This window comes from Lissotriton vulgaris, chromosome 5 (genome assembly GCF_964263255.1).
Source record: "Lissotriton vulgaris chromosome 5, aLisVul1.2, whole genome shotgun sequence".
Taxonomy (NCBI): domain Eukaryota; kingdom Metazoa; phylum Chordata; class Amphibia; order Caudata; family Salamandridae; genus Lissotriton; species Lissotriton vulgaris.
Window position 1 is genome coordinate 16,136,730 of NC_141693.1, and position 26,934 is coordinate 16,163,663.

The window sequence follows — 26,934 nt, forward strand, 5'->3', positions numbered from 1 at the left end:
TTAATGTGGCTGTGGGCCTGCTAATCAGACCCACAGCCTGCTGTTCTCTCTCTAAATTATTGCCAATGCACTCTAGGTGCATTACGAATTGGAACTGGATCACCTTATTGGCCCCTGTAACAGTGTACCCTAGGTACCCAGGGCATAGGTGTCTCCAAGGCCTACCAGGGGCTGCAGCATGTATTGTGCCACCCCTGGCCTGGCCTCCATATTTGACACAACTGGCTGATCACTCAGCTGGGGTAAGTTGGTGTAATCACCTCTTACTTAGATATAGTATCCCTATATCTAACCTAAAACTGGACACATATGTTCCTATCAGCCACTCCTATGGAAGGCCTCATCAATCCTGGAGGCAGAGTGCTTGGAAATATGTGAGATGGTGCTCTAGCATGAGCTGAGCCTGTCTGCAGCTGTCGGGAACCACTCCCTAAGCTGTTCCGGGATATTGCCATACCATATACTCTTAAGTGCATTATAATCCTCGCGGTTATATGCTATCTTTGGTTTGGCTTTATCAAAACATGTCGAGTAAGGTGTCATACGAATTGGAATACTATCCCCTCGACAGTTCTGTCGACGGGGATAGCATTCCACCCTTCTAGAGGGACACAACATGTGTGTAGCCTTAACCCCGGTTAAAGTTAACCAGAGCCTCAGCATCACAAGATGGATGCTGCCACCACAGACACGAGTCTGGCCTCCTGCTGCTGGGAGTCCTTCCAGCGAGGAAGGCCTGGACAAAGGGTTTCCTGCCTGGGGAGGTGCGAGCACCACCCCAGACAGGATTTTGTGTATTGGGTAGGACAGGGCTGAATAGAATCAGACATGCCCGGGGCACACAAGGTGTCCCCGTGCATAAGCCAGTCCAAACCGGTCCTGGGACTTTCCAGACCCAGGCCTGGCGAGGAGCTGGACAAAGGAAAGGGGGTGTAACCGCCCCCCTTCCTGGTTCCTCCCAGAGGAGGGACCTAGTAGGTGATCCACCCCTCAGATTGGGAATAAGAGTGGGAGCAGTGCCATTGCACAGGAGATCATCCTGAATCAACTTGAAATACAGAAGAAGACTGGACTTCGACATTCTGCTGCTCAGAAGACTGAAGAGAATCTCCCTTGTGGCCTAGGAGTGGCCACCCTGTGAAAGCAGGTACCAACCAGCGAATCGACGTCTGCTTTGCCGCCGCCTCCCGCCGGAGCCCGAGCCCAGAGCCTGACAAGACCCAGACTCCCAGACTTCTCCAAGCCCGATCCACAGTCCCTGCAAAGAAGGGACCCGTGGAGGCATCGAGAGACGTGGGACCGGCCATCTTGAAAGACACCCGAAGAGCTGACTGCGCAGCACCAGAGGCATCCTCGACGTTGTGCTTTGGGGCCTGAGAACCCCCACCACCGAGCAGCCCTTGCACCGAAGATCAGCCCCCCAGCATCTCCACGATCTGCGTGGGGCCCTTTTGCATTGTGCCACTCGACGCGCCATCCCGGCCACTAGCCACGCGGCCAGCGGCCATCTTGGCGACGAAACCGACGAACTACACTGCGGGTCTGGTTGCTCCAGACTTGCCCATGCTCCTGTAGAAAGGAGCACCCACTCTGACCTTGCTGGTCCGAGTAAGAAGCCTTTTTCACATCCTGCGTGGCTTGCATTAGCCAAGGCCTGTTTGCTCCGATCAGGTTGCTGACACCGCCAACAGCGAGAAGCCTACGTGGGACAGCTCGTGACCGACTCCTGGACGTCCTCGACCCCCGGTGTCCACGTGGCTGCAGAGAGAAGCTACACAACAACGCCTGTTTGCACCCGACATCGCCTGGTTCCAATCTGGTTCCACGGTAGTCACTGGCTAGTGACTTTGAACATTGTCCCCTCTGCTTTCAGGTCCTCACATCTTCAGATCCACCCTTGGATACACCGGAACTCTTCACCTCGAGCCGCCTGCAGCATCTTCAGCTCCAAGCACCATCGACCAGCGTGACGAAACCCGACACTACTTCGACCCTGTGCACCCGCTTCCTGTGGGTGAGGTAACTCAGCTCCGCCGGTGTTCCTACTCTGGTACACATCTCTAGGGCCTGTGTCTCAAGTTTCAGCTTTCTAGGTCACTCGGAAGGTTCCGAACTAACTAACTTTGTACTTTTTACGCACCATAGACTTTACATTGGAAAGTGCGTGCACTTTGAACACTGCACCCGAGTCCCGCGGGCCTTTCCCGACTTAGTTACTTCTAGTCTCGAATAGCTCCAGCGATTCCCAAGGCCCTAGGCCTGTTCCCTTTCCGTTTGGTATCTCTTATACCACTTTCTTAGTATATGGTTTAGGTGGCCCCTAGGGCTCATCCATATTGTGCAACTTTTGTGTATTTTAAACTGTCTTGTGATTTAACGCTTGTGCTTCTGTGCTCATAAAGAGTCCAGGGGATTTTGTAGTTAATACATCTAAATATATATTTTCAATATATATCTGTGTGGTGTCCTTTCATTTGGTATTCAAGGGGGTTGTGTATGGTAATACAGCTGGCTTCACATGCCTTTCAGAGTTTAGCCTAAGACTGCTTTGTCCACGTTACCACTAGGATAACTGGTCTATAAGGTTGACTTACAACCAATCCTCATAAGGGTTGCTTGGCATGGTACAAAGTGATCACTAGAATTAGTGAACATTATATACCAGGCCAACTTCTCACATTGGTGAGCAGCGGATTGGGATCTGAGCTTGCTGTTGTTTTACCATTGCAATCTTTGAGATTATCATTTGAAAGATCACACAGGTACCTGTCAGGTACATATAAAACAAGACTAGTATACTTAAGTTCTACTGAACTTAGTTGTTGTAGAGCAAAGGGAGTAGCACACCCTGACTACAACTACTAGATAGGTTTAGTAGGTAAACACCAGTGTAGGTAGATTGCAACATATCCACCCACACTAGAGCAATGTCTGGAGCAGAGGGTTCCACTGGGAACATCCCTGTTGAGAGTGACCCTCCAAGGGCACCATCCAAATTTGCTATTTTTTCCTTTAAGGAATTAAGACAGCTTTGTGTCTTAAGGGGTCTGAAGACAGGGCGTTCCCCTACTACAGACCACCTTAGAGAGATCTTGGATCAGTCTGAGACTCTAAAGTCCTCTAAGGCAGACCCCACAGGGAATGCTGAAGGAGGCCATCCTTCAGAGGATGACACTGTAGACACCCCTGTCCCTATCATCCTGGTAGATGAGGAAGCCCCCATCACTGGAGCTCCTCAGGTAGATGAGGAGGAGGAAGAGGAAGAAGAGACAGAAGGGGAGAGCAGTGAGTCAGATGATGACAGAGATAGTCAGGTGCTGGTCAGTAGACTGAACCAGGCTAACTTAAGCCTATTTGGGACTGAATCAGGGAACAACCCATTCAGACCCCCAGGTGGACTTAACCAGAAGCCTAGGAGGAGAAGGACTCACTCAGGTGACTCTAACAACTCCCATGCTTCTAGAGGCTCTCATGGTCACTCCAGGAGGGAGATGACTAGCCCTCAGAGAAGGGAACATGAGGCCAAGATGAGAGAGGCTGAGCTTAGGATTCAGAGGCAAGAGTTAGAGGTTGCCCTGGCCCAAGAGAAACTTGCTAGAGCAAGACAGCCTAGAGAGAGTGGGGTAATAGAACCCACTGGTGGCAGCAATATCCACAAGGATAAAGACAGGTCTTTTGATAACAGAAACCTGAGTAAGATTGTGCCCCCCTACAAAGCTGGGGATGACATCCACCAATGGATAACTGCACTTGAGAGAGCCTGCAGAGTACAGCAGATCCCTCAGGAGCAGTGGGCAGCAATCTTGTGGCTCTCCTTTGAAGGTAGAGGCCGAGACAGACTCCTCACAGTCAGTGATGAGGATTCTAGAAACTACCTGGTCCTGAAGAGTGTTCTGATTGATGGGTTAGGCTTAACCACTGAACAGTACAGGTTAATGTTCAGAGATACCCAGAAGACACAGACTCAGGACTGGTCTGAATTTGTTGAGTGTGCCACTAAGGCTCTGGATATCTATTTTAAACAACAAGGGGACCCCAATTGGTATCAGCGAGGGACCTCGGGGAGCTTATCATATAAACACAACAATGGTCCCTGGCAAGAAACTAGATAAGTGCCAATGAATATAGACTCAATCAGTACTATATTGGTGAAAACGTACCCAGCCGGGCAGAGGTTTTCAAAGTTTATATTTCAATCAAGAAAAATGTCAAACATATTAACACCTTCAACAAATCACGTAGGTGGGGCACAAGCCTGTACCCAACCACGAACATACATAGACAACAACATACACAAAGGGCTTGCAAGGCAAAACAAACAGTCTCTGTAAAATTCCAATTGTGAACAGAGAATTACTTGTGGGTACCATTACATAATTATACATTGATAGTTCCAAACGTATATGGTACACAATGGGTCGACGACGTTTCGGACCCCCTTGCTAAATAATGGGGTCCATCATCAGGACAAAGCAATGGTTGCCTTTTTAAGTTTTAAGCCTCTTTAGCCTAAAGGAAAATAAAATGAAAAAACAAAATGAAAAAACAGGTCCATTACATTTAAATCACATGCTTAATGTGAGTGACATTGTGCCGTGACTTATAGACCCAGAACGCTAATATCCTGGTGGAGATAGCGTGTGACTTTGTTCCAGTGTCATGTGACAGAGTGTAGTCATACTGTTTAGCTGTGAGTGATTTTTCAATTCAGGTGAGAAACGACGCGGTGATACTGGGCAATTTTGAGTGAAAATAATGTCAGGGTGGAGGAGGCTGCTATGTTATATTCAGGGTGCATCATGCTCAAATAAAAGAGTTTTGCAGTGGGTTGAATCGATCGATCAGCAGTGCTTCTATGTTAACAAGTGAAAAAACGGCGCTATGAGTCGCGGTGAGAGATACATAATTATCCAGATTTTAACGTGGTCAGGTGAAAATCGCGGCGCAATAAGGAAGTAAAGGGGCTCACCAGAACAATACTGGGCAGGCTCAAATAAGAGCTGGAGGTTCGTTATATAGTTAGAATCCGGGGTGTGGGGTTCTTCTGGGAAACAAAGAGTTGTGCAGGGTTAGGGCGGAGAACAACTAATCCATAAATTGGGCGTCAGTGCAAAGGGGGTAGGCTTACCGGGGGTTAATTACACGTATCAAGGGTCCAGGGGCGGAGGAGGATCGTTCCGCTTGTACCTGTATACAAAACATTACTTTAACCAAAGGAATCTGAAATAATTGGACAAAGGCATCATTCGGTAATTACCGAGTAGGGCTTACCTTGTGAGCCGGAAATTGCCGGGAGCGCCGGATCGCGCTGGGGTCCTGGAACCAGGGGGGGGAGCCTACAGATAGAATTGGGGGGTTAGTCAGTAAGGGGCATTTGGGCAGGGTTACGCGCCAAATAGTAAAGGGATTATCCGGGGCTTACCGGATCAGTCGGCAATGCTTGACTTCCTGGTTCGTGAAGTCATGTGGGCGGATTACTTTTATCGCGCTCAGCCATTGGTTGGAAAAGGGCCATAGGCATAAACGAAGGACCAGGCTGGTGGCCATTATGGGTGAGGGAATTTGGATTAGTTAAGAAGGTCCCATAGACATAAATGAAGGACCATGCGAGCAGCCATCTTGGGCGAAGGAAGTGAGATTAAAATGGGGTTAAAAACATCATAGAGAAAAGTGGCGCAGTGACATTAGTGAAGGTAGTGACTGTGAGATTTACAGATACATTAATTACATTAGAGTACATTGATTTTTGCATCAGTATTACGGCGAAGGCCAGAATGTGTTCAGTTCATTCAATTAGGTCTTATAAGATGTTAATTCCAGTTCATTCACTTAATTCTTCAAAAATGAAGTCCATAATCAGATTAGTGTTGTCCAGTCCTCTTGTTGGTTTAGGCCCGAGTTCAGGCTATCAGTCCGTATTATCCATTTCAATTCCTCTTTATTGAGAAGGAGACTCAGATCACCTCCTCTTGGTGGCAGTGTCACTTGGTTTATAATGGTCCACCGGATATCATTTTCCGTGTGCTCTTTGGAGATGAAATGTTCAACCAAGGGAGCATTGGGGGTCTTACACCGTATTCTGCTCCTGTGCTGGGAAATCCGTAATTTAACTTTTTGCTTGGTTTGACCAACATAAAGGAGGTCACATGGACAAAGGATCGCATACACAACGTTGCAACTATTACAGTTTGTAAAAGTTTTCAGAACATTTTTGCATTCCTTGTACACAAATTCTTTACTCTCAATAGTATACTCGCATACCACACATGTTCCACATTTCGCATGGCCCCTAAGCGGTATAGTGGTCCAATGGTCATTGATAGTTCTTTTTAGTGGGGCAGGGGAGGGTAAAGCTGCCCTCACTAAATGATCTTTAATGTTTTTATTCTTTCTGAAAGCAAACAATGGGCGTTCCCAGTTTAATTGACCTGAATTCAAAATGTGCCAATTATGTTTGATGGTTTTTGTAATTTTATTCGACACACTGGAAAATGTTGTGACACACACCAATTTATTAGTGGTCGGTTTGGGTTTAGTTGTCAAAAGGGTCTCACGTGGGCAATACCATGCTCGCTTCATGGAGTTTTTTATGAGGCGGCGCGGATAACCTCTTTGTCTCAATTTGGTGGCTAGGAGACCTGCTTCATGGAAATAATCCTCTTTATGGAAATTATTCCTGCGCAGCCTGAGAAATTGTGAATAAGGTAGACTATCTTTTAGGGCCCTCGGATGGCAGCTATCGTAGCTTAAGAGCGTGTTTTTCTCAGTGGGCTTATGATATAACGAGGTGTAGAGTAGGCCATTCTCGTGTTGGATAGTCAGGTCCAAAAAAGGGATAGAGGTCTTACTGTGAGTCAATGTGAATGTAAGCCCACTGCAATTGTTGTTAAGCCAATGTAATAGGGCTGGGAAGGCATCGGTGTCATTATCCCATATCATAAAGATATCGTCTATATAGCGTCTCCACGTACGGATACCTTGACGGAATGGGTTACTGTCAACCAGAATCGTGTGACACTCCAACCAGTCCATGTAGAGAATAGCCAACGTGGGAGCAAAAATTGCTCCCATGGAGGTTCCACGGATCTGCTGGAAGTACTGATTATCATATACAAAGAAATTTTGTGTCAGGCAGATTTCAAGGAGCTGAATTATGAAAAGTGTAGGGACTCTATGAGGACGAGTTCTTTGATTAAGGATGGTTTCCATTACAAACAATGATTCTCTCTGGGGAATGTTTGTATATAGTGATTCAACATCAAGGGTGCAGAGGGTCTCAGTATTGTGGTTAAATGGAGAATTTTCAACAAGGTTGATCATGTGGGTGCTGTCTTTAATATAACAACGGGTTGTCGAGACAAAGTCCTTCAGAAAGAAATTTACATAATGGCCCAAAGGTTCCAAGACAGAGCCGCAACCCGATACAATGGGGCGTCCTGGGGGATGGTTGAGGTTTTTATGCACTTTGGGTAAAGTGTAAATTACTGGTGTTCTGGGATTAGGAGTGTTTAAAAAGTCGTATTCGTGTTTACTTAGGTATCCATTATCCAAAGCCTCATTTGTAATAGTTCTGATTTGTGCTTGGATTTCTTTGGTGGGATTTGTAGAGAGTCTACAGTAGTGATCTGTATTGGAAACTTGACGGAATAACTCACTTTTATAATTATCAATGTCTTGTAGTACAATTCCACCGCCTTTATCAGCCGGTTTAACGATTAGATTGTGGTTATTCTTGAGGGTAGAGATGGCTGATTTCTCATCTACCGAGATATTATATGGGACAAAGATGTGAGATTTGGCCAATTCGGTAGTTTCTTTGAGAATCACCTTCTCAAAGGTAAGGATTTCCTTCGGAATCATCCCAGCCATGGGGGAAAATTTGGAAGGTGGTCTAAAGGGTGTAGAGACCGGTTTCGGGTCAGAAGGGTTGAGTTCAAAGTATGCGCGTAGCCTAATTTTCCGAAAGAATGACATGAGTTCAGATTGTAGATCAAGAAAATTAGGGTAGGTAGTAGGGACAAAAGATAAGCCCTTACTAAGGACAGAGATTTCATGAGAAGATAGTGTATGGCTAGACAGGTTGAACAGAGGAATTGTGAGTTCTGTATTTCCTGCCTCTCTCCCCATTGATAGAATCTGTTCCGGGTCTGTCGTTCTCCCGGAGGGTTCTGCCATCGTGCTTGTTGTTTTACACGGCCTCTCCTGGGGGGTTCTTGTTGGCCTCTGGGTAAAAAATGATTCTGTTGTCTTTGTGGGCCTCCACTCGGGCCTTCCCCACCGTCTGAGTTATCTGAAGAGTCGGCTGAAGAGTCTGTGAACCCAACAACTGTGTTTCTTCTATTATAGCGGCCCCAAGGTCTGGGTGTAAACTGGGTTTGATTGAGATTCCGATTAGTGTAGAAATCCTTCTGAAGGTAGGGGTATGCCCGTTCAGAGGTGAAGGATTTAATATCCTTCTTTACTTTGTTGGCTTTTTTATTTTGTTCTATTCTATGGAACTCCTGTACTGTTTTATCAATTTTCTCAAGGAGTTTCTTAGCTTCAGTGTTTGTGTTTTTTTCGGATATTTGCTTCTCTAGATCTTTGATTATCTCATCTAGTTTTTTGAGTTCCTCGGAGGCGGTTTCAATCCCTAGCTGTGAGTGAGCTAAACAGTATGACTACACTCTGTCACATGACACTGGAACAAAGTCACACGCTATCTCCACCAGGATATTAGCGTTCTGGGTCTATAAGTCACGGCACAATGTCACTCACATTAAGCATGTGATTTAAATGTAATGGACCTGTTTTTTCATTTTGTTTTTTCATTTTATTTTCCTTTAGGCTAAAGAGGCTTAAAACTTAAAAAGGCAACCATTGCTTTGTCCTGATGATGGACCCCATTATTTAGCAAGGGGGTCCGAAACGTCGTCGACCCATTGTGTACCATATACGTTTGGAACTATCAATGTATAATTATGTAATGGTACCCACAAGTAATTCTCTGTTCACAATTGGAATTTTACAGAGACTGTTTGTTTTGCCTTGCAAGCCCTTTGTGTATGTTGTTGTCTATGTATGTTCGTGGTTGGGTACAGGCTTGTGCCCCACCTACGTGATTTGTTGAAGGTGTTAATATGTTTGACATTTTTCTTGATTGAAATATAAACTTTGAAAACCTCTGCCCGGCTGGGTACGTTTTCACCAATATAGTACTGATTGAGTCTATATTCATTGGCACTTATCTAGTTTCTTGCCAGGGACCATTGTTGTGTTTATATGATAAGCTCCCCGAGGTCCCTCGCTGATACCAATTGGGGTCCCCTTGTTGTTTAAAATAGATATTTTGCGCAATCGCTTGATTGCAAGGGCTTTCTTGTTCCCTTCCACTTCACCTAAGTGGGTCCTCCCCTCCCTGCCCCCCACCACCCCCCTGTGGTTCACTGCTCACCGCACCTTGTTATGTCTAACGACGCCCCCCTCTATTCTTTAGAGTATATTAAAAAAATCTGTGAAGGCCCATCTCTTTTCACTGATCTAGAGGAATCCACAACGGTTGCAAGTACTAATCTCAGTGAGGATTTGGAGAAACAGAAAAAGAAATATGTCCGATTGGAACTCATGACTATTATGCTGACAGACTATTTAAGGTCCAATACAATTCCGCTAGGTCTCCAGGTTAGAAATATACCAGGTGTGTTCACTGACAACCCCAAGTACATTCAAGGATTTAGCAATATAGGGACTACTTGTTCCCGACACTGGCTAGTCCTAGGGATTGAAACCGCCTCCGAGGAACTCAAAAAACTAGATGAGATAATCAAAGATCTAGAGAAGCAAATATCCGAAAAAAACACCAACACTGAAGCTAAGAAACTCCTTGAGAAAATTGATAAAACAGTACAGGAGTTCCATAGAATAGAACAAAATAAAAAAGCCAACAAAGTAAAGAAGGATATTAAATCCTTCACCTCTGAACGGGCATACCCCTACCTTCAGAAGGATTTCTACACTAATCGGAATCTCAATCAAACCCAGTTTACACCCAGACCTTGGGGCCGCTATAATAGAAGAAACACAGTTGTTGGGTTCACAGACTCTTCAGCCGACTCTTCAGATAACTCAGACGGTGGGGAAGGCCCGAGTGGAGGCCCACAAAGACAACAGAATCATTTTTTACCCAGAGGCCAACAAGAACCCCCCAGGAGAGGCCGTGTAAAACAACAAGCACGATGGCAGAACCCTCCGGGAGAACGACAGACCCGGAACAGATTCTATCAATGGGGAGAGAGGCAGTAAATACAGAACTCACAATTCCTCTGTTCAACCTGTCTAGCCATACACTATCTTCTCATGAAATCTCTGTCCTTAGTAAGGGCTTATCTTTTGTCCCTACTACCTACCCTAATTTTCTTGATCTACAATCTGAACTCATGTCATTCTTTCGGAAAATTAGGCTACGCGCATACTTTGAACTCAACCCTTCTGACCCGAAACCGGTCTCTACACCCTTTAGACCACCTTCCAAATTTTCCCCCATGGCTGGGATGATTCCGAAGGAAATCCTTACCTTTGAGAAGGTGATTCTCAAAGAAACTACCGAATTGGCCAAATCTCACATCTTTGTCCCATATAATATCTCGGTAGATGAGAAATCAGCCATCTCTACCCTCAAGAATAACCACAATCTAATCGTTAAACCGGCTGATAAAGGCGGTGGAATTGTACTACAAGACATTGATAATTATAAAAGTGAGTTATTCCGTCAAGTTTCCAATACAGATCACTACTGTAGACTCTCTACAAATCCCACCAAAGAAATCCAAGCACAAATCAGAACTATTACAAATGAGGCTTTGGATAATGGATACCTAAGTAAACACGAATACGACTTTTTAAACACTCCTAATCCCAGAACACCAGTAATTTACACTTTACCCAAAGTGCATAAAAACCTCAACCATCCCCCAGGACGCCCCATTGTATCGGGTTGCGGCTCTGTCTTGGAACCTTTGGGCCATTATGTAAATTTCTTTCTGAAGGACTTTGTCTCGACAACCCGTTGTTATATTAAAGACAGCACCCACATGATCAACCTTGTTGAAAATTCTCCATTTAACCACAATACTGAGACCCTCTGCACCCTTGATGTTGAATCACTATATACAAACATTCCCCAGGGAGAATCATTGTTTGTAATGGAAACCATCCTTCATCAAAGAACTCGTCCTCATAGAGTCCCTACACTTTTCATAATTCAGCTCCTTGAAATCTGCCTGACACAAAATTTCTTTGTATATGATAATCAGTACTTCCAGCAGATCCGTGGAACCTCCATGGGAGCAATTTTTGCTCCCACGTTGGCTATTCTCTACATGGACTGGTTGGAGTGTCACACGATTCTGGTTGACAGTAACCCATTCCGTCAAGGTATCCGTACGTGGAGACGCTATATAGACGATATCTTTATGATATGGGATAATGACACCGATGCCTTCCCAGCCCTATTACATTGGCTTAACAACAATTGCAGTGGGCTTACATTCACATTGACTCACAGTAAGACCTCTATCCCTTTTTTGGACCTGACTATCCAACACGAGAATGGCCTACTCTACACCTCGTTATATCATAAGCCCACTGAGAAAAACACGCTCTTAAGCTACGATAGCTGCCATCCGAGGGCCCTAAAAGATAGTCTACCTTATTCACAATTTCTCAGGCTGCGCAGGAATAATTTCCATAAAGAGGATTATTTCCATGAAGCAGGTCTCCTAGCCACCAAATTGAGACAAAGAGGTTATCCGCGCCGCCTCATAAAAAACTCCATGAAGCGAGCATGGTATTGCCCACGTGAGACCCTTTTGACAACTAAACCCAAACCGACCACTAATAAATTGGTGTGTGTCACAACATTTTCCAGTGTGTCGAATAAAATTACAAAAACCATCAAACATAATTGGCACATTTTGAATTCAGGTCAATTAAACTGGGAACGCCCATTGTTTGCTTTCAGAAAGAATAAAAACATTAAAGATCATTTAGTGAGGGCAGCTTTACCCTCCCCTGCCCCACTAAAAAGAACTATCAATGACCATTGGACCACTATACCGCTTAGGGGCCATGCGAAATGTGGAACATGTGTGGTATGCGAGTATACTATTGAGAGTAAAGAATTTGTGTACAAGGAATGCAAAAATGTTCTGAAAACTTTTACAAACTGTAATAGTTGCAACGTTGTGTATGCGATCCTTTGTCCATGTGACCTCCTTTATGTTGGTCAAACCAAGCAAAAAGTTAAATTACGGATTTCCCAGCACAGGAGCAGAATACGGTGTAAGACCCCCAATGCTCCCTTGGTTGAACATTTCATCTCCAAAGAGCACACGGAAAATGATATCCGGTGGACCATTATAAACCAAGTGACACTGCCACCAAGAGGAGGTGATCTGAGTCTCCTTCTCAATAAAGAGGAATTGAAATGGATAATACGGACTGATAGCCTGAACTCGGGCCTAAACCAACAAGAGGACTGGACAACACTAATCTGATTATGGACTTCATTTTTGAAGAATTAAGTGAATGAACTGGAATTAACATCTTATAAGACCTAATTGAATGAACTGAACACATTCTGGCCTTCGCCGTAATACTGATGCAAAAATCAATGTACTCTAATGTAATTAATGTATCTGTAAATCTCACAGTCACTACCTTCACTAATGTCACTGCGCCACTTTTCTCTATGATGTTTTTAACCCCATTTTAATCTCACTTCCTTCGCCCAAGATGGCTGCTCGCATGGTCCTTCATTTATGTCTATGGGACCTTCTTAACTAATCTAAATTCCCTCACCCATAATGGCCACCAGCCTGGTCCTTCGTTTATGCCTATGGCCCTTTTCCAACCAATGGCTGAGCGCGATAAAAGTAATCCGCCCACATGACTTCACGAACCAGGAAGTCAAGCATTGCCGACTGATCCGGTAAGCCCCGGATAATCCCTTTACTATTTGGCGCGTAACCCTGCCCAAATGCCCCTTACTGACTAACCCCCCAATTCTATCTGTAGGCTCCCCCCCTGGTTCCAGGACCCCAGCGCGATCCGGCGCTCCCGGCAATTTCCGGCTCACAAGGTAAGCCCTACTCGGTAATTACCGAATGATGCCTTTGTCCAATTATTTCAGATTCCTTTGGTTAAAGTAATGTTTTGTATACAGGTACAAGCGGAACGATCCTCCTCCGCCCCTGGACCCTTGATACGTGTAATTAACCCCCGGTAAGCCTACCCCCTTTGCACTGACGCCCAATTTATGGATTAGTTGTTCTCCGCCCTAACCCTGCACAACTCTTTGTTTCCCAGAAGAACCCCACACCCCGGATTCTAACTATATAACGAACCTCCAGCTCTTATTTGAGCCTGCCCAGTATTGTTCTGGTGAGCCCCTTTACTTCCTTATTGCACCGCGATTTTCACCTGACCACGTTAAAATCTGGATAATTATGTATCTCTCACCGCGACTCATAGCGCCGTTTTTTCACTTGTTAACATAGAAGCACTGCTGATCGATCGATTCAACCCACTGCAAAACTCTTTTATTTGAGCATGATGCACCCTGAATATAACATAGCAGCCTCCTCCACCCTGACATTATTTTCACTCAAAATTGCCCAGTATCACCGCGTCGTTTCTCACCTGAATTGAAAAATCACTCACAGCTAAACAGTATGACTACACTCTGTCACATGACACTGGAACAAAGTCACACGCTATCTCCACCAGGATATTAGCGTTCTGGGTCTATAAGTCACGGCACAATGTCACTCACATTAAGCATGTGATTTAAATGTAATGGACCTGTTTTTTCATTTTGTTTTTTCATTTTATTTTCCTTTAGGCTAAAGAGGCTTAAAACTTAAAAAGGCAACCATTGCTTTGTCCTGATGATGGACCCCATTATTTAGCAAGGGGGTCCGAAACGTCGTCGACCCATTGTGTACCATATACGTTTGGAACTATCAATGTATAATTATGTAATGGTACCCACAAGTAATTCTCTGTTCACAATTGGAATTTTACAGAGACTGTTTGTTTTGCCTTGCAAGCCCTTTGTGTATGTTGTTGTCTATGTATGTTCGTGGTTGGGTACAGGCTTGTGATTTGTTGAAGGTGTTAATATGTTTGACATTTTTCTTGATTGAAATATAAACTTTGAAAACCTCTGCCCGGCTGGGTACGTTGTCACTAAGGCTCTGGAGGGATGGTTGCTGGGAAGCAAGGTTACAGACTAAGCAGGATTGTATAATTTGCTGATGAGAGAACAAATTTTAAATAATTGTCAGAACCAGCAGTTGCATCAACATTTGGTTGACTCAGATTTGACCTCTCCCCAAGAATTGGGAACGAGGGCAGATAAATGGGTAAGAACCAGAGTTAAGCAAAAGAACCAGAACCAGAACCAAGGGGGTGACCAGAGGAAAACAGACCAGAAGGGTGGGGAGCAGAAAGCTAAAGACCAGAAGTCTTCAACAGGGCCCCAAACTGATACAGAGGGTGGGTCCCAAACTTCCAAGAAGAAGAAGAAAGAAGGTCAGAAGAAACCCTGGTGTAAAACTTGTAAGAACACCTCTCACTGGACAAGTGAGTGTAAAAAGGGTGGAGCCGCCAGCACTGCAGCCCCTAAGGCAACTGCACCCACTAGTACAGCTAGCAGTGCTGGTCCTCAAACCAAGGGGGTAGTGGGTATCACCTTGGGAACTGAAGGAGATTCTGACCTAGTCAGAACCCTTACACAGGCTGTTCTAGTTTGTGAGGGGGACATAGATTTGACCCCTGACATGAGTCCCAGTAACCTGGGCAAATACAGACAGACGCCTTTGATTAATAACAAAGTGGCTCAAGCTTACAGGGACACATGTGCCAGTGTCACTATGGTGACACCTAACTTTGTGGACCCTGGACAATACATGCTAGGTGATAATTACCTGGTGACCAATGCCAGCAATGTCACTACTACACATAGTGTGGCAATTGTTAACTTTTCCTGGGGAGGGATAAGAGGACCCCTGTGTCTAGTGAAGGAAGGATGGGAGTTACCTCTCAAAAAGCCTAAGCAAGACATAGTGGACTATGTACTTGGTCTCCGCTCCAGGATGGCAGAGTACATGGAAAAGGCATCCAAAAACCTTGAGGCTAGCCAAGAATTACAGAAAGCTTGGCATGACCAAAAGGCTGTCTTGGTTGAGTTTCAGCCAGGACAGAAGGTATGGGTGTTGGAGCCAGTGGCCCCAGCAGCACTCCAGGACAAATGGTCTGGACCCCATACAATTCTGGAAAAGAAGGGAGAGGTCACTTACTTGGTGGACCTAGGAACTCCCAGGAGCCCCCACAGGGTGCTCCATGTAAACAGACTAAAGGCATATGTCAGCAGGGCAGACATGGGCTTGCTCATGGCTACAGATGGGGAACAGGAGGAAGAGAGTGACCCTCTCCCAGACCTGCTCACTCAGAACCCTGAGGATGGCTCAGTTGATGGTGTGGCCTTAGGTGGCAGCCTCACTGAACATCAGCAACATGACTGTAGACAAGTTTTGCAGGCATACAGGCATATGTTCTCATTGACACCCAGTCAGACTAACTGGTGTACCCATGTGGTGGACACTGGTGACAGTCTTCCTGTAAAGAGCAAGATTTACAGGCAACCTGACCACGTCAGGGACTGTATAAAGACTGAGGTGCAAAAGATGCTGGAATTAGGTGTCATTGAGCCTTCAGAGAGCCCCTGGGCTAGCCCAGTGGTTCTGGTCCCAAACCTCACACCAAAGATGGCAAGAGAGAGATGAGGTTCTGTGTGGATTACAGAGGACTCAATGCTGTCACCAGGACAGATGCACACCCTATTCCAAGGGCAGATGAGCTCATTGACAAGTTGGCTTCTGCCAAATATTTGAGCACATTTGACTTGACAGCTGGCTACTGGCAAATCAGGTTAGCTGAGGAGTCTAAAGCCAAGACAGCATTTTCTACCCCTAGTGGGCATTATCAATTTGTGGTAATGCCCTTTGGTTTGAAAAATGCACCTGCCACCTTCCAAAGGTTGGTGAATCAAGTCCTTACTGGGTTGGATGACTTTTGCGCAGCATATCTGGATGATATTGCTGTCTTTAGCTCCACCTGGGAGGATCACCTGGTCCACCTGAAGGAAGTGCTTGAGGCTCTGCAAAAGGCAGGCCTCACTATCAAGGCAACAAAGTGCCAGATAGGGCAGAGCAAGGTTGTGTACCTGGGCCACCTTGTAGGTGGAGGCCAAGTTCAACCACTGGAGAGTAAGATCCAGACCATAAAGGACTGGTCCCCTCCAACGACCCAGACTCAGGTCAGAGCTTTCTTAGGCCTGACTGGGTACTACAGGAAGTTTGTTAAGAACTATGGGTCCATTGTGACTCCTCTTAATGATCTGACATCTAAGAAGATGCCCAAAAAGGTTCAGTGGACAGTAAACTGTCAAAAGGCATTTGATGACCTGAAGCAGGCCATGTGCTCTGCACCTATCCTGAAGAGTCCTGACTACTCAAGAGAGTTCATTGTCCAAACAGATGCTTCTGAGTTGGGAGTGGGAGCAGTGCTTTCACAGCTTAATGTAGATGGCCAGGACCAGCCCATTGCTTTTATTAGCAGAAGGCTGACCCCCAGAGAGAAACGTTGGTCAGCTATAGAGAGGGAGGCCTTTGCTGTGGTGTGGGCCCTGAAGAAGTTGAGACCATACTTATTTGGCACTCACTTCAAGATTCAGACCGACCATAAGCCCCTCCTATGGCTTAATCAGATGAAGGGTGAAAACCCCAAACTACTCAGGTGGTCCATTTCCCTACAGGGGATGGACTTTACAGTGGAGCACCGCCCAGGGACTGACCATGGCAACGCAGATGGTCTCTCCAGGTACTTCCACTTAGAACATGAAGACACAACTGGTCAAGGTTAGTCTAATGTCCCTGCGTTTGGGGGGGGGGGGTTGTGTAGGAGAGTAGGGTCTGCTATCCTATGGTCACCCCAAATTTTTGCTTTTTGCTTCACTGGTTTATGACTTAATGTGGCTGTGGGCCTGCTAATCAGACCCACAGCCTGCTGTTCTCTCTCTAAATTATTGCCAATGCACTCTAGGTGCATTACGAATTGGAACTGGATCACCTTATTGGCCCCTGTAACAGTGTACCCTAGGTACCCAGGGCATAGGTGTCTCCAAGGCCTACCAGGGGCTGCAGCATGTATTGTGCCACCCCTGGCCTGGCCTCCATATTTGACACAACTGGCTGTTCACTCAGCTGGGGTAAGTTGGTGTAATCACCTCTTACTTAGATATAGTATCCCTATATCTAACCTAAAACTGGACACATATGTTCCTATCAGCCACTCCTATGGAAGGCCTCATCAATCCTGGAGGCAGAGTGCTTGGAAATATGTGAGATGGTGCTCTAGCATGAGCTGAGTCTGTCTGCAGCTGTCGGGAACCACTCCCTAAGCTGTTCCGGGATATTGCCATACCATATACTCTTAAGTGCATTATAATCCTTGCGGTTATATGCTATCTTTGGTTTGGCTTTATCAAAACATGTCGAGTAAGGTGTCATACGAATTGGAATACTATCCCCTCGACAGTTCTGTCGACGGGGATAGCATTCCACCCTTCTAGAGGGACACAACATGTGTGTAGCCTTAACCCCGGTTAAAGTTAACCAGAGCCTCAGCATCACAAAATGGATGCTGCCACCACAGACACGAGTCTGGCCTCCTGCTGCTGGGAGTCCTTCCAGCGAGGAAGGCCTGGACAAAGGGTTTCCTGCCTGGGGAGGTGCGAGCACCACCCCAGACAGGATTTTGGGTATTGGGTAGGACAGGGCTGAATAGAATCAGACATGCCCGGGGCACACAAGGTGTCCCCGTGCATAAGCCAGTCCAAACCGGTCCTGGGACTTTCCAGAACGAGGCCTGGCGAGGAGCTGGACAAAGGAAAGGGGGTGTAACCGCCCCCCTTCCTGGTTCCTCCCAGAGGAGGGACCTAGTAGGTGATCCACCCCTCAGATTGGGAATAAGAGTGGGAGCAGTGCCATTGCACAGGAGATCATCCTGAATCAACTTGAAATACAGAAGAAGACTGGACTTCGACATTCTGCTGCTCAGAAGACTGAAGAGAATCTCCCTTGTGGCCTAGGAGTGGCCACCCTGTGAAAGCAGGTACCAAACAGCGAATAGACGTCTGCTTTGCCGCCGCCTCCCGCCGGAGCCCGAGCCCAGAGCCTGACAAGACCCAGACTCCCAGACTTCTCCAAGCCCGATCCACAGTCCCTGCAAAGAAGGGACCCGTGGAGGCATCGAGAGACGTGGGACCGGCCATCTTGAAAGACACCCGAAGAGCTGACTGTGCAGCACCAGAGGCATCCTCGACGTTGTGCTTTGCGGCCTGAGAACCCCCACCACCGAGCAGCCCTTGCACCGAAGATCAGCCCCCCAGCATCTCCACGATCTGCGTGGGGCCCTTTTGCATTGTGCCACTCGACGCGCCATCCCGGCCACTAGCCACGCGGCCAGCGGCCATCTTGGCGACGAAACCGACGAACTACACTGCGGGTCTGGTTGCTCCAGACTTGCCCTCGCTCCTGTAGAAAGGAGCACCCGCTCTGACCTTGCTGGTCCGAGTAAGAAGCCTTTTTCACATCCTGCGTGGCTTGCATTAGCCAAGGCCTGTTTGCTCCGATCAGGTTGCCGACACCGCCAACAGCGAGAAGCCTACGTGGGACAGCTCGTGACCGACTCCTGGACGTCCTCGACCCCAGGTGTCCACGTGGCTGCAGAGAGAAGCTACACGACAACGCCTGTTTGCACCCGACATCGCCTGGTTCCAATCTGGTTCCACGGTAGTCACTGGCTAGTGACTTTGAACATTGTCCCCTCTGCTTTCAGGTCCTCACATCTTCAGATCCACCCTTGGATCCACCGGAACTCTTCACCTCGAGCCGCCTGCAGCATCTTCAGCTCCAAGCACCATCGACCAGCGCGACGAAACCCGACACTACTTCGACCCTGTGCACCCGCTTCCTGTGGGTGAGGTAACTCAGCTCCGCCAGTGTTTCTACACTGGTACACATCTCTAGGGCCTGTGTCTCAAGTTTCAGCTTTCTAGGTCACTCGGAAGGTTCCGAACTAACTAACTTTGTACTTTTTACGCACCATAGACTTTACATTGGAAAGTGCGTGCACTTTGAACACTGCACCCGAGTCCCGCGGGCCTTTCCCGACTTAGTCACTTCTAGTCTCGAATAGCTCCAGCGATTCCCAAGGCCCTAGGCCTGTTCCCTTTCCGTTTGGTATCTCTTATACCACTTTCTTAGTATATGGTTTAGGTGGCCCCTAGGGCTCATCCATATTGTGCAACTTTTGTGTATTTTAAACTGTCTTGTGATTTAACGCTTGTGCTTCTGTGCTCATAAAGAGTCCAGGGGATTTTGTAGTTAATAAATCTAAATATATATTTTCAATATATATCTGTGTGGTGTCCTTTCATTTGGTATTCAAGGGGGTTGTGTATGGTAATACAGCTGGCTTCACATGCCTTTCAGAGTTTAGCCTAAGACTGCTTTGTCCACGTTACCACTAGGATAACTGGTCTATAAGGTTGACTTACAACCAATCATCATAAGGGTTGCTTGGCATGGTACAAAGTGATCACTAGAATTAGTGAACATTATATACCAGGCCAACTTCTCACAACACAGTATTAGTTTTCCTTTGGCAAAGTAGCTTAAAAGGAGTTCTTCCAGTCGCAGAATGAGGAGAAAATCTGTAGGTTTTAACCTTGTTCAACACTTCAATTTGCCAACACTTGTTATGTGGAACAGCACGTTGAATGGTTTCTTTAAGTACTCTGTTGAACCATTCAACAACACCATTCGTTTCAGGAAGATTTTTCGTGCTTAATCCCTCTATCCGACAAATACTTCGCCAATTCTGTTGATGTAAATTGAACACCATTGTCTGACACCATAATGTTAGGAAAACCTCTCAAATATTTCCTCAAGAAATGTTACCACATCTCTTGCCTCTACGGAGTTAATAATCTTGACCTCTGGTCATCATGAGTAGACATCAATAAGAACTAAGATGTATTTATCAGTGCTTGTGTGCTTTAGTGGACCTAGAAGGTCTATAGCAACTTCTTCCTAACCTAGTTTTGGAAGTTCTCTTAAGGTCATGGGTTGAACTCTTGGCTTGAGTATTTTGTCACATTTATTGCATTCAATACATTCTCTCACAGACCTTTCTATGGAGATGTCCATCTCTGGCCACCAGTAAGTGTGTCTCAAAATTTCTTTGGTTTTAGAAATACCATGATGACTTTCATGGGCAAATTTGATCAATTGATTTTTCAAGTTGGATGAAGGTATTAATCCGGTTCCACAAAACAAAATGCCACAGTGGGAAGATAACTCAGCTTTTACTCAAAAGAAACAAGATAAAGTATCACTTGTTGCATCACATCTTTTCCAACAGTTTTTGATGCAATACAAGACAGACTGTAGAGTTTTATCTTTAACTATTCACTAATCCAAACATCTTCTTTTATTATGCTGTCTGTGATATTGCAAACAGCATAATCATCAGAATCGCTAAAAGAGTACTCCAAAATGTCATCCTCAGTGTCATCACTTGAAACTAAATGAGAACAACAGTCTGCAATATTGTGTTCGAGGCATATGGGCTGCAGATGGTACATTATGAATAGATCGCCATCTGGTGTTGGGCTCGGATGATTGCACTTTGTTTTTCTCTTGGAGAGTCTTTTGTATCTTGGTGACTCCTCCCTTAGTTGGTAGTGCGCATGGGCATCGGCTCCATCCTTAGATTGTTTTTTTCCGCCATCGGGTTCGGATGAAGATCGAGACGCTCCAGATCAACTTCTGAAGAAAGTGATTTTTCGGCGCGTATTCCCTTTCCAATTCGACGGTATTGTTAGCGAACGCGTTCTTTTCCATTCCGACGCGTTACAAATTCAAAATAGAAGAGAAAAACTTGGATCTACGTCGAGGAACAGGAGACCTTTCTCGGCGCAGTCAAGCCCGGAGTCCATGGAAAGGACTCCATTCAAAAAATGTCCATCGTGTGGTGCTAAGTTCCCACACAAGGACCTACACGAGGTGTGCAACCTCTGTCTATCGCCTGAACACGAATCCAGGGACTGCGAAGCCTGCGCAGCATTCTCCTCCAAGCTAACGATCAGAAATCGTCGAGCTCGAAGACACGAGGCTTCCAGAATGCAGGCGGAGGCGATCCCGGAGCTGTTCGGAGACGAACAAATCGAGGAAGAAGAGGACCAGTCGGGGTCGGAAGGGGACCAGTCGGAGGTTGAAGAACTCTTCGAGCAACAAACCGTGAGTGACGACGTCCCCTTACCGAAAAACCGACCCCGTGCGGTAACGACCCCGCCCTCGGGCCCGGTCAAATCGCTGAAAAAAGTTTCCGACGCCCCGCCTTCGGGCCCGGCAACGAAACCGAAACTGAAACCGAAACACTCGGAATCCCACCACGTCGGATCCGAGAAAAGGGCGTCATCGACTTCGACACCGAGGCGGCATACAAAGGAGAGCTCGGTATCGAAACATTCCATGTCGAAAAGGAAATATGATGTATCGCCCAAAAGACACTCGATACCCAAAAAGTCGGAATCGAGCAGACATTCAGTGTCGAAAACAGAAAGATCTGAGGATCGAAAACAAAAACAGCTCTCGGAACCAGGACCCTCGGTACCGATTCAAGAGCAACAAACAGATCCCAAGCAAAAGATCTTGTTTATTGACCCACAAACTGGGAAAGTGGTCACGAAGAAGAGAAAGAGTGAACAGTCAGAAGATAAACCTCTTCCTCCAAAAAAGAGAACAATGGGGACGAACATAACTCCTCCTGCTTCTCCTCGTCCTAGAGACACACCCTCTTCTCCTATTCCTCACAATAGGCCACATATTCCTACACCCTCCACACCAAGACCAGCTACACCTCAGTCAGATGTAGACAGTGATATAGGGGAGGGAGAACCTCAAGGGGATGACGAATCTATCCAGGATGAGGAAGATCCATGGGAAAATTACGATGTAGGGTCAGATGAGGACAACGACCCAGAGCTATACCCCTCAAAGCCTTCACCACCTGATGATAACACAGGTTTTGTGCAGCTCATTAATAGGGCAGCAAAATATCACAAACTAGATATGCACACAGAACCTCAGATAGAGGATTTCTTGTTAGAGACTCTACCTAGTGCACAGAGAACATCAGGTACTCTTCCTATGCTAAAGGGTCTTCTCACTCACACAGAAGAAATATTCGAAAACCCAGTGAGAGCCAGGGTGTTAAACCCAAGAATCGATAAAAAATATAAAGCGGCTCCAAAGGACCCAATATTTATTAGAGGGCATGTACCTCTAGACTCGCTGGTGCTCTCAAACGCTCGTAAGAGAGCAAACTCATTATCTACAGGAGAGGCTCCTCCACCAGATAAAGAGTCGAAGTTAATAGATGCATCAGGCAAGAGAGTAGCATCACAGGCAGCAAATAGCTGGCGTATAGCTAATACACAAGCTCTACTCGCACGTTACGACAGGGCACATTACGATGAGTTAGAAAAACTTCTCACACATCTTCCAAAAGAACATCAGAAGAAGGCAGACCAATTAATTCAGGAAGGTAAAATAATAACTAATACTTCCATTAAGTGTGCGTTAGACGCAGCAGACACTGCAGCAAGGTCTATTAACACTAGTGTCATGCTAAGAAGGCACGCATGGCTCAGAATCTCAGGATTCAAACAAGAAGTTCAAACAGCCCTACTGAACAGACCATTTGATCAGAAGACATTGTTCGGTTCAAGTACAGACGAGACATTAGAAAAGATGAAAAAGGATACAGAAACGGCTAAGTCAATGGGAGCATTGCAACAGCCAACGCACAGAGGTTCCTTTCGTAGATCCACCTATAGAGGGGGCTCAAAAAACACAGGAACAAATCAGCAATCCACATCTTTCACACCAACATCACCCAGAGGTAATTCAAGAGGTAATTACAGAGGTAACAACAATAAGGGTAGAGGCCGCGGAAATAATAACAACCGCAACGCCTCAACACCAAAACAGTGACTTCATAGATCTCCCCCCAGACCACATAACACCGGTCGGGGGACGTCTATCACAGTTCCTACCTGTCTGGGAAGACATCACGTCAGACAAGTGGGTGAGACAAATTATCCAACATGGTTATTGCCTAGAACTCACAGCTACCCCACCAAACATCCCCCCCAAACAGCGCCCAATGAGTCAGGATCATCTGACATTGTTAAGAGAAGAAGTGCTAGCACTTCTACAAAAGCATGCAATAGAGAAGGTCCCAAAGGATCAACAAGGAACAGGAGTATACTCTCTATACTTCCTGATCCCCAAAAAGGACGGGTCCCTACGACCAATATTAGACCTCAGACCTCTCAATGCTTACATAAATTCGGAGCACTTCCACATGGTCACGCTCCAACAAGTACTCCCTTTACTGAAGAAAGGGGACTTTCTTTCTACACTGGATCTAAAAGACGCTTACTTTCATATCCCAATTCACAAAGCCCACAGAAAATACCTAAGGTTTGTGTTAGAAGGACAACACTACCAGTTCAAGGTCCTTCCGTTCGGTGTCACAACAGCACCGAGAGTTTTCACAAAATGCCTAGCTGTGGTGGCAGCACACCTAAGAAGACAACAAATACATGTCTTCCCATACTTGGACGATTGGCTAATAAAGGCCAAATCAAAGGAAGAATGTCTTCACAACACACAGAAGACAATTCAACTGCTGCACCACCTAGGGTTTACGGTGAACTACAAAAAATCACACCTGCAACCAAACCAGATCCAGCAATACCTGGGGGCTACAGTAGACACAGAAAAGGCAATAGCATACCCCAACCCAATCAGAGTACAGACAATGGTCGGGTTAATACAAAAATTTCAACCACAACACTCACTACCAGCACGAGTGTTTATGCAACTATTAGGCATGATGTCCTCTTGCATACTGCTAATACCACATGCCAGACTACAAATGCGCCCACTACAAGAGTGTCTAGCGACACAGTGGAATCAGGCTCAAGGTCAGATTACAGATCTGGTGTTGGTAAACGACCGGACGTATCGCTCTCTGAAGTGGTGGAACACAGAAAACATTTCCAAAGGACGGTCGTTCCTAGAGCCAGTTCCACAAGTAATAATAACAGCGGACGCATCGCTCTCCGGATGGGGAGCGCATATGGACAAATACACAGTACAGGGGAAGTGGAGTGCGCAGCAAAAGAAGCTGCACATCAACTACCTAGAACTGTTAGCAATATTTCTAGCACTAAAAGCTTTCCAAATGCAAATAACAAACAAGGCAGTCCTGATCAGAACAGACAACATGACTGCAATGTATTATATTCAAAAACAGGGGGGGACACACTCTCTCCAACTGTCCAAACTAGCACAGGACATATGGAGATGGGCCATTCCTCAAAAAATCTACCTGTTAGCGGAACACCTACCAGGAATTCAAAATCAAATAGCAGACATCCTAAGCAGACAGTCAGAACAAGTTCACGAATGGGAACTGCACGACCAAATACTACAGCCATTCTTCCAAAAATGGGGGCAACCAGAGATAGATCTGTTTGCAAATCATCAGAACGCAAAATGCAAACAATTCGCATCCAGGTACCCACACCAAAGGTCCCAGGGCAATGCACTGTGGATAAATTGGTCCAACAAATTTGCTTACGCGTTCCCTCCTCTACCACTAATTCCATTACTGGTGAGGAAACTGCAGCAACACTCAATGACAATGATACTAGTGGCACCCACGTGGGCAAGACAGCCGTGGTTCACCACGCTGCTACAACTCTCACAAGTACCACATCAAAAGCTAAGGTTATTACCCATGCATCTTACACAGAACCATGGAGAAATAATGCACCCAGATCCCAAACAACTGAACCTAGCGATCTGGCTCCTGAGGTCATAGAGTTTGGGTATTTAGATTTACCACCAGAATGCATGGAAATCATTAAACAGGCAAGACGTCCTACCACCAGAGCATGCTATGCAGCAAAATGGAAGAGGTTTGCTATACACTGTAACAGTAAGCACATCAACCCTCTGGACGCATCCACTAAACAAATCATTTGCTATTTATTACACTTACAACAATGTAATCTAGCATATACATCTATTAGGGTTCATCTAGCAGCCATAGCGGCGTACCTACAAAACAGACAACACCTGTCATTGTTTAAAGTACCAGCAATTAAAGCTTTCATGGAAGGACTCAAAAGAGTCATTCCACCAAGAAGACCACCTTCCCCAGTCTGGAATCTCAACATAGTGCTTACCAGACTAATGGGGCCACCCTTTGAACCTATGCATAGGTGTGAAATACAATTCCTCACATGGAAGGTGGCCTTCCTCATAGCTATCACGTCACTTAGAAGAGTAAGTGAACTGCAGGCTTTTACGATTCAAGAACCATTTATGCAGCTACACCAAAATAAAGTGGTTCTTAGAACAAACCCAAAATTCTTACCAAAGGTTATTTCAGCATTCCACATCAATCAGTCAGTGGAATTACCGGTTTTCTTTCCAAAACCACAAACAGTAGCGGAAAGAGCCCTACATACACTGGATGTTAGGAGGGCCATATTGTACTATATAGAGAGAACACAAACTTTCAGAAAGACAAAACAGCTATTTGTTGCGTTTTCTCCCACACATAAAGGCAATCCCATCTCCAAAGCGGGCATTGCCAGATGGATTGTAAAATGCATTCAAATATGCTACTTAAAAGCAAAGAGAACATTAACTGTTCCTCCTAGAGCTCACTCTACACGTAAACTAGGAGCATCTATGGCATTTCTGGGAAACATTCCACTAGATGACATATGCAAAGCGGCTACCTGGGTTACACCGCACACTTTCACAAAACACTATTGTGTAGATGTGCACACAACACAACAAGCTAGAGTGGGACAAGCAGTATTAAAAACATTGTTTCAGACAGTTGCAACAGACACGGGCGACCACCGCTAGGGAGAGAACTGCTGTATAGTCTATTCATAATGTACCATCTGCAGCCCATATGCCTCGAACGGAATATGCTACTTACCAGTATGCATCTGTTCTTGGCATAGAGGGCTGCAGAGTGGTACATGCCCTCCCAGCCTCCCCGGAAACCTGTGTCTGTTCCAACACTATCTTATTTAGATACACTTACATGGGCACTCTTATCTGTATTCTACTATACTACTCCATCTAACCCTACTATGGCAAAACAATCTAAGGATGGAGCCGATGCCCATGCGCACTACCAACTAAGGGAGGAGTCACCAAGATACAAAAGACTCTCCAAGAGAAAAACAAAGTGCAATCATCCGAGCCCAACACCAGATGGCGATCTATTCATAATGTACCACTCTGCAGCCCTCTATGCCAAGAACAGATGCATACTGGTAAGTAGCATATTCCTTTTAGCACCTGGGACATATTCAACATGAAAATTAAATTCTTGGAGAACAATCACCCTTTTACGTATTCTTGAAGATACGTTGGCTAAACCTTTTTTTCAAAACTTTCTTTCAGTGGTTTGTCGTCTGTCTTGATTGTAAAACTGTTACCCCATAAGAACTTTTGAGGCTTCCTCACAGCTCAGAATACTCCCAAGGCTTCTTTTTCTATAACAGAGTAATTAGATTCTGCCCCTCGTAAATTTCTTGACAAATACAAAATTGTTGCTTCCACTCCATTAAGATTTTGCATCATGACTGCTTCTAGACCTGTCGCACTTGCATCTGTCATGATGACTACATCTTGATTTGGATCAAAGCTCTTTAAAGAAGAGGCT

At 45.7% G+C, this 26,934-nt stretch overlaps 1 protein-coding gene and 1 long non-coding RNA gene across 3 annotated transcripts in view; one reads left to right on the top strand and one right to left on the bottom strand.

Annotated features, from left to right (window-relative positions):
• The window catches only part of LOC147710005 (antigen peptide transporter 2-like), a 179,211-nt gene that overhangs the window by 140,034 nt on the left and 12,243 nt on the right, over positions 1 to 26,934 (top strand). Inside the window, exon 12 of one of the 2 annotated variants that reach the window (XM_086920680.1) lies at positions 13,054 to 13,117. The exons of the other annotated variant lie outside the window; for it this stretch is intronic. Coding sequence (XP_086776806.1) covers positions 13,054 to 13,117 — 64 coding nt within the window. The remainder of the gene's footprint in view (positions 1 to 13,053; positions 13,118 to 26,934) is intronic. 2 annotated transcript variants of the gene reach the window in all.
• LOC147710006 (uncharacterized) lies at positions 4,200 to 5,332 on the bottom strand. The gene is made up of 4 exons (XR_015295834.1): positions 5,272 to 5,332; positions 5,129 to 5,187; positions 4,970 to 5,044; positions 4,200 to 4,509 (listed from the first exon to the last, which is right to left on the bottom strand). It is a non-coding gene; the product is annotated as an uncharacterized LOC147710006 (long non-coding RNA).